Genomic DNA, 11,673 nt, shown 5'->3' on the forward strand with positions numbered 1-11,673 from the left:
TCAAGCACTAAGAAGTAGTTGCTGTATTTTACGCGTGCGTTGCTATTATGAAAGTTTCTAAAGGCTCTCAGACTGAAGAACAGTTTGGCTGCATGCCGTTTCAGACATTAGCTGCACACGGAGATGAAGAACACACACCGGCAACGTGTTTGTGAAAGCTCACGAAGGTCCAGATAACGGACTGACACCAGCTGCATTGTCAACATATTTATTTATTAGGATCTGCTTTAGTTTAGCCTGAAAGCACGACGAGTCCCGGACATAAAAACAAACATCAGCACAGCACTGAAACTTCAGTAATACAACCACATCCGAGTTCAACCTTCACGGGTATTGTTTTGATGACTTAATGAAGAACCTGAATCAGACCCAGGATCAGGGAGAGGCAGCTACCTGCTAGTTTGCAGGATCCAGATTCTTACTCTGGATGGCATTACCTTGGCCTCCAGTAACACTGTGAGGAACCTTGGAGTCATGTTTGACCAGGACATGTCCTTCAATGCACATATTAAACAAATATGTAAGACTGCTTTCTTCCATTTGTGCAACATCTCTAAAGTTAGAAACATCCTGTCTCAGAGTGACGCTGAAAAACTAGTTCATGCATTTATTACTTCCAGGCTGGACGACTGTAATTCATTATTATCAGGAAGTCCTAAAAACTCCCTGAAAAGCCTTCAGTTAATCCAAAATGCTGCAGCAAGAGTCCTGACAGGGACTAGAAAGAGAGAGCAGGTTTCTCCTGTTTTGGCTTCCTGTTAAATCCAGAACTCAAAATCCTGCTCCTCACATACAAGGTCTTAAATAATCAGGCCCCATCTTATCTTAATGACCTTGTAGTACCATATCACCCTATTAGAGCACTTCGCTCTCGCTCTGCAGGCCTACTTGTTGTTCCTAGAGTATTTAAAAGTAGAATGGGAGGCAGAGCCTTCAGTTTTCAGGCCCCTCTTCTGTGGAACCAGCTTCCAGTTTGGATTCAGGAGACAGACACTATCTCTACTTTCAAGATTAGGCTTCAAACTTTCCTTTTTGCTAAAGCATATAGAGTTAGGGCTGGACCAGGTGACCCCCTCTTGTCCCTCCCAATGTGTTTATATTACACAATTTCTTTTATTTTTCATGGTCACTATGTGTTCTCTTCTGCCCCTCCCTAATCTTGAGTTCTCCCTCCCCAGTGTTGCTAAGTGGTGACCATTGATAAGCATCTGACTGTTGTGGTTTTCTCCCTAACACTGTAGGTTCTTTACTTTCATATAAAGTACCTTTGAGGCGACTGCTGAATGAATATTACAGTGTACAGTTCCCTCTTTACAGGAAGCTGTAAAGCTGGTACTTGATTATGTTGTGAAACAATAGTCGGTGGACTTGTTTCTAATTTATTCCAAAACATTTTTGGAAGCATAAGTGGAGCAGTTCGGACTAACGACTACAAAAGATGACATCACTTCCTTTCATATCCTCTGAAGGACCTGTAAAAGTCTGCTTGTATTTACAGTCTCATTGTGCCACATTAAGCCTCTGTTTCAGCTCACATTTTCCTTCTCCTCCTCCTCTTCAGCGGTCTGGTACAGTCTGCTGTTGGATGAGAGGCGTTTCCCTCCCCGGGCAGTGCTGGACGAATCGGATCGACAGCAGCCCCGAAGTTTGTTTCTCCAGACAGGAAGTCAGATATGCAAACGCCTTGGCTTCTCCGTCCAGGTCAGAAACAGCCCGGGCACAATCACGGTCAAATGATTCCCATTATGTGTGAGTCCTTAAACACGAAAATGTAATACGACAAACAGGAGACGACAGATTACGGGCGTCCCATAGTTGTCGTCCTGGAGACAGGATTGCAGAACCCAGACGAGGGGCCGGTGTTGGACCCGGACTGGCAGAGCACCCAAAGAACCGAGGTGAGAGCTTCGAACACGGGTTTGAACTGCCTGATTAGCTTCAGAGCAGAGAATTTTTTTTTGCACAGGACACTTTTTATAAAGTGAAAAAAGGTAAGAAAGAAGTTGTTGTTCAGAGCAGACCAGAGTCAGCTTCTCTGAGATGTATTTTCTGATGGGAAGATGATAATCTGAAAGCTTTGGATTTACTGGTCAATCTTAAACCCGCCCTTGTGGTCACGATCTGGGTAACAGCCTGAAGTATGAGGTCAGCTCCTCTGAGTTTCCTCTGAAAGGTGAAGAGTTCAGACATCCTGACGGAGCTCGAAGTTGGCTCCAACTTTATGTCAAGAGGAGCCAGTTCAGGGACGTTGGGCAACTAATCAGGCTCTTCCCTGGAGGGCGGGGTACACTTAGAATTGCTATATATATATATATATTAGGGGTGCAACGATACACAAAATTCACGGTTCGGTTCGGTTCGATACTTTGGTGTCACGGTTCGATATTTTTCCGATACAAAAAAAATGTTCATGCCTTTTTAATTTGTCATTTATTAAAATTATAAATATATATTTTAACTCAAAGTACAGTTTTTGAATTTAACCCTAACCCTTGTGCGTGTTTTTTTATTTTGACAGCGAATGCGCACCTGCGGACCACTTATGTGCAGCCCTGGTTATTTAGCTCGTCATATTGCAGCCACAGAAATTCTTTTGTCCATGAAACCATAAAGCTGCACTTTCTTTTTGCCTTATAGTCTGATTTGTCATAACTTCTCCGTTTTGTGGTAAGCTTTTCTTTGGCTGTCACTTCTTCACCCTGACCTGTCTTATTTGGCTCAGCAGAACTGAAATGCTTTTACACACTCACTCACATAAGCTGAGCGATTCTCTGCGCGATCAACCTCTCACATGTTTAAGCTGCAGGAGATTTCACTTGTCATGTTTGCATAGTAAGCTAACGATTAATAAGACGATGTCAGAGGAATTGGTGCACAAATTATCATCACTCACAGATCAGTGCTGTCGCTCTCTATACACAGTTCGCACGATTGCAAAGTGAAAGCAAAAAACAAGCGCAAATTCAAACGCGATTTCAATATGTCACATATTGACAGTGGCTCACCGATGCCAATGACATAATTACCCAGCTACATTTCTGAAAGAATGCAAAAGCATTGACATATATTTTTCCTTCCTACAATAGCCCGACGGGCAGGGCAGAGATAGATTTTGGTAGCCCGTCTGAAAAAATCGCTAGCTCCGGGACGTCAGGCTAGCGATTTTGTGAGCCCTGTATCTGATTGAGGAATCACTCATCTTTGGAAAAGAGAGTTTATTACAGAGAAATGTCTCTTTCCAAAATAAAAGCTATACTATCCGCTTCTTCTGGGCTATATTCTCAGCAGCATAAGGAGAATCCTGTGCTAACAGCTGTCTAAATGACTCGGCTAAAGTTAGTAGCATGCTTGTTGTTTTTGTCTTTGCACTAGGATGATGTCGGCGTAAATGTGCAGTCATATTCGTTGTGTTCCCACTAGTGCTTTCAGGTTAATCTCGTTGAAATGACCTTAACGCCACAACACGGCAAATCTCCGTTAACGAGCTACCGCCGATCGCTCCGTGCATGGGGCTAGACGGCCAACACGTTAACGAGCTAACTGCGCTAACACACTAGTTCCCACCCATGTAATTGAGCATAGCATGGCACATCCAACATACTGTTTTACTTTAGTCCATGACTCGCTTACCTTCAGGGTCATACGTCACATGAAAACCAAAATAGTTCCAAACGCCAGATCTGAATGAGGGTGGGGGAGGTTCATGTTGTAAGGAGAGCTTAACTTCTGTCTTGCTAGCTTGCCCTGCGCTCTTCCTTCTGACTATGCTGTCTGTGTTGAGCGCTCAGTGGATCTGCGCTCGACAGTGCAGCCTAGGCGGAGTAGTCGAACGCAGATTCACTGAGCGCTCAACACAGACAGCATCGTCAGAAGGAAAGTTGATAAAATAAATTACAAATGTTGTATTGTTCATACATATGCGTACCGAACCGAAAGCACTGTATCGAACGGTTCAATATCGATACGAATATCGTTGCACCCCTAATATATATATATATATACACATATGTATATATACACACACACACATACATACGGTAGCTTGCAAAAGTATTCAGCCTTGCAAAAGTATGCGTAATTATTCAATAACTTTATCCCTGACCTGTCTGGTGTCTAAATCCAATCCAGAATCTGTGGCAAGATCTGAAAACTGCTGTTCACAAACGCTGTCCGTCTAATCTGACTGAGCTGGAGCTGTTTCAAAGAAGAATGGGCAAAGATTTCAGTCTGTAGATGTGCAAAGCTGGTAGAGACAGACCCTAAAAGACTGGCAGCTGGAACTGCAGCAAAAGCTGGTTCTACAAAGTATTGACTCAGGGGGCTGAATAATTACGCACACCCCACTTTGCAGTTATTTATTTGTAAAAATGTTTGGAGTCATGTATGATTTTCGTTCCACTTCTCACGTGTGCACCACTTTGTGTTGGTCTTTCACCTGCAATTCCAATAAAACTGATTCATGTTTGTGGCTGTAATGTGACAAAATGTGGGAAAGTTCAAGGGGGCCGAATACTTTTGTAAGCCTGTCGTCTGTACTGGAAGTATCTCAGAATTCTCCCTTCAGTGTTTATGTCCTGCAACAAATGGATAAATGCGTTAATCATCTTTTTTCCCCTGTAGATTCACTTCTGGAACGGATGTGAGCAGGAAGACACCTGCGTTCCTGACCTCATCCTCCATAGTCACACGGACCTGATGAGTGCTCAGTGAGTAACCCGGTCTCCACTAAACTAATCCCTCACGTCTATCCGTGTAAATTATTAAGAGACTGGTAATTATTTCTTTGCTTCACCTGTAGGCAGTTCTGCAGGTCAAACCGACGGGCTGCCAGCTCCATCTGCAGCCACCAGGGGGCGCCTGAGAGGCAGCCGTTTGTCGTGGAGTCCGAGCGAAGGAGGATGGTGGTGTTCGCCCGACTGGAGAACCAGGGAGAGAACGCATACGGAGCTGCCATCCACATCTCCACCTCCTCCAACCTGATCTTCTCCAGCCTCTTAGTGAAGGTACTCAAACTTTCTTTTCTCATCCTAAAAAGGTCAAAGTGCATGCTGGATTCATGTTATGCCGCCTCTTCCCTCAGGACCAATCAGATATCCAGATTGAGTGCTCCTCTGAGGACAGACTGGCAACCCAGAGGATCTGCAACATCAGCGCGCCATTCATGAAGTCGCTGTCTCAGGTAGGGCAGAGCTATTTTCATTCAAATTATGATTTTGGGATGAAAAAAGGATCGACCACCTGCAGTTTCCTCATTGGTTATTATTGTTGCCCTGATACAACAGCCCTTTGTTTAGGGTGATGGAGCTTCTTCTTCCTCCTAAATATGTGGACAGGTTTGAACATCACAGATAAACAGGTTATTAGCTCATCATACCGCTGTTATACAGCCAGACTAATAACAGTGATTAAACTGGGCAGAAATATGCTGCCAATGATAGCTGCTGACTAAAATCCTTCATTACCTTAACGAGTGTCCTGGTAAACATGACCGTGATCCCCACCCCTCACTGTGAGGCCCCTCAGGGCTGCTGTGTGAATAAGACTGTGCTGGAGATTATTTCCAGCTTCCTGTTAAAAAGGCTCCGGCTGCTGGTTGGGGGGAGAACACAGCCGGAGGGAAAACGGGTTCAGCCGCAGACGACGACAGGCTGCAGTGGAAAATAAAATAAATAAAAAACAGAAAACAAAGAAGCTTCACACGATGATGTGATGGAGCAGACATTTAACGTTCTGACTAAAATGTTCTAATTAAGGATGTTAGGCCAGGAGAAGGAGACGATTAAATGCTTTTGATCCTGAGAGGATGAATTTGCACCTGCTTCTTTCCTGTCCAGGTAACTTTCAATGTGGAGTTTGAGTTCAGCCGCTACATCTTCCTGGATTACGTACATGTGGTCATGGTAACTACCAGGTAAGACAACTGAACATGTGTAACGTGATGTCACAGAAGTAAATCACGATTATTATTTTCTGTCCTCTGACGAGATTTTATACAACAATATTAAGGAGAACAAAAACTCCATCCTGTGATTCACAGGGTAGGATCGGGGCGATCGGGGTAGGATCGGGGCGATCGGGGTAGGATCGGGGTAGGATTGGGGTAGGATCGGGGCAATCGGGGTAGGATCGGGGCGATCGGGGTAGGATCGGGGTGCGATCGGGGCGATCGGGGTAGGATTGGGGCGATCGGGGTAGGATCGGGGTAGGATTGGGGCGATCGGGGTAGGATCGGGGCGATCGGGGTAGGATCAGGGTAGGATCAGGGTGATCGGGGTAGGATCAGGGCGATCGGGGTAGGATCAGGGTTATCGGGGTAGGATCAGGGCGATCGGGGTAGGATCAGGGTTATCGGGGTAGGATCAGGGCGATCGGGGTGATTGGGGTAGGATGAGCTGTTTGACCTCAGAGAGGTAAACTTAGTGGTACCGCTTTGTTCTGGGACCTCCTTGTGTCATGAGTCGCTGTGCGGCAGGAAGGAGTTGGACCCAAAATGCAGGCACTCAGGCACGAGGTTTAAACACGAAGAACTCGGCTTTATTTGCTGGCAGGAAAAAGTCATACAAAAGTAAACTAAACCCACAGAGAGACACAGGGAGATCCACACAGCATGAGGAACGACGCGACACTGACTCAGAGAAACACAGGGTTTAAATACACTGGGAAGTAACGAGGGGAATGAGACACAGAAGGAGGGCACAGCTGGGAGAAATCAGGACTGACGAGACAAGCAAAGCAGGACACATTCACATAAGACACGGACCTTCAAAGTAAAACAGGAAGTATGACACAGAGACGCGAACTTGACACGGTGGAGACAGCAACTAAGAAACACAGAGACATAAACCATAATGCAGAGGACTCTAAGAACCGAAAGCCACAGAGGGAAACTCAAACATGCAGACAGAACAGAGGGGACACAGAGACACATGAAGGGCAGGGGATCGAAACTAGAAACCATAGAATAACTCACACAAGTACGATAATACAAACATCACAAAGAACTAAACATGCTGGGTCAGGAGACCCAGGACCCTGACACCTTGACGTCCGTTGGGGAGAACATCATGAAGAATAGATATGAAATGAGACAGCTGGAGTGGAGGTGGGTTGCAGAGAGGCTGACAGCAGCAGCAGGTGAAAGCAGCCTAAAATATGATTATCAGGGTCCTGAGTAGGAATGTGCGAACCAAATGAGAAGCATGTGGAACACTGGGAATCACTGGAAAGCTGCAGGGAAGCAGTTGCTGACGGAATCAGCTCATCGGGAACAGGTGAGATGAAGAGTGTACATCTGAACCTGACGAGGACGGGCAGACACAGAAAACTGACAACCTAAATATAGCAGGAGAAATGTTTGAGCAGTATATTTTTAACTGACTTGTTATTGTAATGAGTCTTTATCGTATTTATTGTAACATTTATTATATGATATTTTATATAATATTTTATTATATTAATACTATTCTGATTAGGTCGTATTTTAACCGTAGCACAGAGATGTAAGTAACTAGCTAGTTCTTCGTGGTCAATGACAAATAATTATTTAATCCCTGATCCAGTTTCATAAAACATCAGCTGGGAATCTGTGCCGTGTTTATTAAAGAGGAAAGAATGAGGTTATGTGAGTTTTCTGTCCTGACTGCTGCAGGATTAGATTAAAAGTTATGGATGGATTTGCATGAAAGTGTTCCCAGAGGTAGCGAAGTGATTAACTTTTGGAGTCGATTAACATCTGGATCTGGATCCAGGAATTTCCAGAAGGATCATTTATGGCTGCGAGACAGGAGAACATTAGAAACTTCGACAGGAGACCAGGTGAATTCCTACCTGAGCGTGTGTGATGGTGTTTTGGTGATTACTCACAGATGAATCCAGATCCAGGGACTCAGGTATCGCTGTTCAGCTTCATGAAGCAGAAGAAACAACCAGAAAACAGATGATATGATTTAAAGACGGAAACAGTAAAAAAGACGATAAAAACTTGATTTTAAGAAACCCAGTCCATACAGGTTTGGTTTCTAAATGTTTTGTTTAAAGGAGGAAAGAGGAAGTTTGCTCCAAATAAAAGAATCGCTTCCTGTGGGAGGTTTGACTGTGATGGCGAAGGCTCGATGATTGGTGCGACCAAAGAAACACCTGGATGCATCTGATTGGTCAGATGGAGCCAGATGTATGTCATAATTTATGGACACGTGGTGGGACGAGCGCGATTCTCTCCTGCTCATCTTGGACAAAGTTTAAACCTTTCATTTATTTTGGTGGTAACACAGCCTGGAGTGTTTGGTTGAGTATTTGTAAGTAAATATAAATAAAATACTTTGAATTATTTGTAATCACAGATTAATTATGCCCTTCGCCGTGGGCTGTATTGTAAAGTGTTACGTTGAACTTTCAAGCTTTCGTCCTTTTAAGCGTGCTTATCTGTGTGTTACTCAGTGAGGGGGACGAGGGTTACCCGGACGACAACACCAATGACATCTTTCTCCCCCTGAAATACCAAACCGAGCTCCTCTTCACCAGGTGGCTGAAGCTTTTGAGCTTTTTGTGATTTGAAAGTTTAAAAAGTTGCATCTGCGCATTCAGAAGAGTTCACGTGTGTCTGCTTTCTTCCTTCTCTGGACAGAGACCCTCCTCGTTTTGTAATCAGAGCTGACTCCTCCTCCTCTTCGTCCTGGGACCAATCAGACAGCAGCTCTCACACCTTCAACCTCTCCTATTACGTGAGTGAAACAAACTGTGTGCATGTTTGCAGATGTTTGCTCATAAAGACGTTCTGATGCGGTTCTCCCGTGTGTGCAGATCCAGAACCTGGGCCTGTTCTCGGTGCAGGGCGTCCTGTTCGGGGCTGATGTCTGGGCTGTGACCATGAGAGGAAACCAGCTGCTGAACATTACGGACGTCAGCATCGAACAGGTGACGCTGGAAATCTTTGTGCTGTGGTTATCTCTGTTCACCGACGCTGCAGGAACAGATGGCTCGCTTGAATGAGCCTTCCCTGTACTTTCAGGTTTTACCCTTAATGAAGGATTAAATCGATTTAAAATGAAACTCCCGCCTTTGTTGCTGCAAAGCCCTCAGCTTTCACTGTACAGGCATCACTTATTCACTAAACTGTGAGGAGCGTGAGTGACAGCAGCGCCACCTGCCTGTCACATATCTACTGCAAACGGAGGGTTTCTCTTTTTCTGTCCTGTCGCCGTGTTTCTGACTTACTGTGCTCAGCTGCTTTTTTAATGTTTTGGCCCAGATTGGCGAAGCAGCAATTAAAGTTAGAGGTTACCATTATAACGGAGTCCTCCTCTTCCTCCCAGCAGGCAGCGGGATCCCGCTGCACGCTGCCTCACGTTAGAATGAGCAGTCCTGTCACACCTGAGGATCTGACTCACCTGTCACAGCTGGTAAGGCTGAAGGAGCCTGTTAGAGTCAGGATAACAGTGGAGTTAAACAACAGTGTTTCCCAGAGTGTGTGTGTGTGTGTGTGCGCAGAACCACAGTAACAGCGCGAACATGGAGGTCCGGTGCCAACTGAACCTCCCGCCCTCCCGAGAGGTGAAGGTGACGCTCACAGGAAGCCTTCAGCTCGCTGCTCTGCTCGCCGTGAGTTCCTCCCATCTGTCGTTTTCATAAAGCGAGACAAAGCTCAGGAAACAGGAAGTCCATCAAATTCCCGACTAACCAGAAACAGGCTCAGTTTAGTGAAACTCAGATTAGCCGCAGGAGAAAGCACAGGTGGCGCTCACTACCTGTTTAACTCTTTCAGGTGAAGTTCAGGTCTCTGGAGCTGCTGACCGCCGCCTCCATCCAGCTGGAAGCGTCTAGTCCCATTTTCCTCCAGGAGGACCGACCTGTCAGACAGGTGAGCCCATCAGCATCGCTCTCCCATTGGAGGACAGAGGTCACTCTGGGATAAACAGGTTTAACCTCCCAACTCTTTGTGACTGAACCCAGTGGCCTTCTATCAGCTGACCACAACGTTCACGCCAACGTTTTAAATCGCCTGATCATCAGCGCCTCACACACACAGAGCGGTGCTGCCACCTGCTGTCAGGAACTATTACACCCTTTTGCTTTACATTAAAAACACATTGAGCCACATGGAGTACGGAGGACCAAAGGTGCCAAAATGCAACGAATAAAATATAAAAAGAAACTAGTCCTTAATTATGTCGGAATCTAAATGAAGATAAAACCTTATTTCTGATATTATTTCCTTTTAATTGGTTCCTCTATTTACATCCTGTGTAATTTCTCCAATAATGTACGTCTCTTTAATTTTCTATTTCTGCATATTTTTTCAAATGTATTTTCTTTATTGTATCTTGTTTCATTTTTGCATTTCTTCAAACATTTCTTTGTTACACATGAAGCAACGATCGTGTCTCTGAGTTTACATTTAAAAATGGTGGAAAAGGGAAGAAAACCTCAGAAACACCTGAACTCATCATTTTCAGTCAACATTATTTAAGTTTGACTCCATATTTCTATGTTAAATTATACTCCGTGTTTGAGGACTTCATTAGACCGCCTGACATAAAAACAGAAATCTGTCAAACACTGGTTTCACACACACTCAGGTGGTTTGTGCTGTAACTGCAGATCATTCTGGACCTGAGGAAGGAGGAGGATCACTCCATCCCCATCTGGATCATAGTGGGAAGCTCACTGGGAGGTTTGCTGCTGCTGGCCTTACTGGTCCTCGCTCTGTGGAAGGTAAAAACACACACGGAGCCTCGAACATCATCAGAGTACTCCTCTGTTCTGAGCTCTGCTCTACAGTGGACGTCTGGATCAAACGGCTCTACTGTCCGTCACAAACCGTAAATCCTTGTTTTCTCTTCAGCTCGGCTTCTTTAACAGACGGAGAAGAAAGGAGGAAGAGGAGCAGCCTGTGGCCAATGGGAAGACGGCACAGGAGCTATAACGTGGCTGACATCACCGCCGCATCATTCCTCGCCGGCCTGCAAAGTCTTAAATTAATGTTCCCGATGAAATTTAACCTTAAAGACACTGAGAAAATCTGACGACCTCACATGGGTCACCTGAACGCATCACGTGCCTCCACCCGTCACTCAGGGACTGCGACCCTCACCTTAAACCCGCCTCTTCGTCCACGCGATGTGCGATTGAAGCTACCCACAGACTGTATATAAAAGACGGAGTCAGCATTAGAAACATCGAAGGGTTAGGATTCTTCAGCGTCGCCGACGTCTGCCTTTCATGTGAGAACTTCACAGGTGTGACGGAGGCCTCGTGACAACGGAGAGCGATGGAGTAAATATTTAAACGGAGGCTGACGGGGCAGAAAGAAAACTACCTAACATTCGTCTGATTTCATCTTCTTAAATTGTAAATATATCCTATTAATGCTTATATATTGTAGCTGATGCACTTTTGTTTAAAAGTCAAACTTGAACTTGTGTAAATATTCACATGTATGACGAATGAGGGCCGAGGCGTCACCGTCGAAGCGGTTTCCGCTCTGCCTGTTAATGTCAGAATAAAGACGAGAAATATAAAAGTCGTGTCCGTCTGTTCGCTCACGTTTACCTTCTTTGTCTGAAATTTGGACTCTTTAATAACCTGAAATGTTGAGATCATTCAAAATTTTCTTTAAATTTTCTGGATAAATCTCAAAAGTTTGAGTAAATATTTTAAAAGTTTGAATCAGAGATC

The 11,673-nt window shown here is 44.9% G+C and overlaps 1 protein-coding gene across 2 annotated transcripts in view; it reads left to right on the forward strand.

Annotated features, from left to right (window-relative positions):
• The window catches only part of itga11b (integrin, alpha 11b), a 35,962-nt gene extending 24,444 nt beyond the window's left edge, over window positions 1–11,518 (forward strand). The window contains exons 17-30 of one of the 2 annotated variants that reach the window (XM_082540128.1): window positions 1,562–1,701; window positions 1,788–1,898; window positions 4,621–4,706; window positions 4,799–5,003; window positions 5,081–5,179; window positions 5,835–5,911; window positions 8,437–8,520; window positions 8,624–8,720; window positions 8,800–8,913; window positions 9,312–9,398; window positions 9,487–9,597; window positions 9,761–9,856; window positions 10,597–10,710; window positions 10,841–11,518. In XM_082540128.1, coding sequence (XP_082396254.1) covers window positions 1,562–1,701; window positions 1,788–1,898; window positions 4,621–4,706; window positions 4,799–5,003; window positions 5,081–5,179; window positions 5,835–5,911; window positions 8,437–8,520; window positions 8,624–8,720; window positions 8,800–8,913; window positions 9,312–9,398; window positions 9,487–9,597; window positions 9,761–9,856; window positions 10,597–10,710; window positions 10,841–10,921 — 1,502 coding nt within the window. In that variant the 3' untranslated portion in view covers window positions 10,922–11,518. The remainder of the gene's footprint in view (window positions 1–1,561; window positions 1,702–1,787; window positions 1,899–4,620; window positions 4,707–4,798; window positions 5,004–5,080; window positions 5,180–5,834; window positions 5,912–8,436; window positions 8,521–8,623; window positions 8,721–8,799; window positions 8,914–9,311; window positions 9,399–9,486; window positions 9,598–9,760; window positions 9,857–10,596; window positions 10,711–10,840) is intronic. The other variant, XM_082540129.1, reaches the window with a different exon arrangement.
• The last annotated feature ends 155 nt before the right edge of the window (window positions 11,519–11,673 follow it).

The sequence above is a fragment of the Aulonocara stuartgranti genome, assembly GCF_965226115.1.
Source record: "Aulonocara stuartgranti genome assembly, chromosome: 7".
In the NCBI taxonomy this organism is placed as follows: Eukaryota; Metazoa; Chordata; class Actinopteri; order Cichliformes; family Cichlidae; genus Aulonocara; species Aulonocara stuartgranti.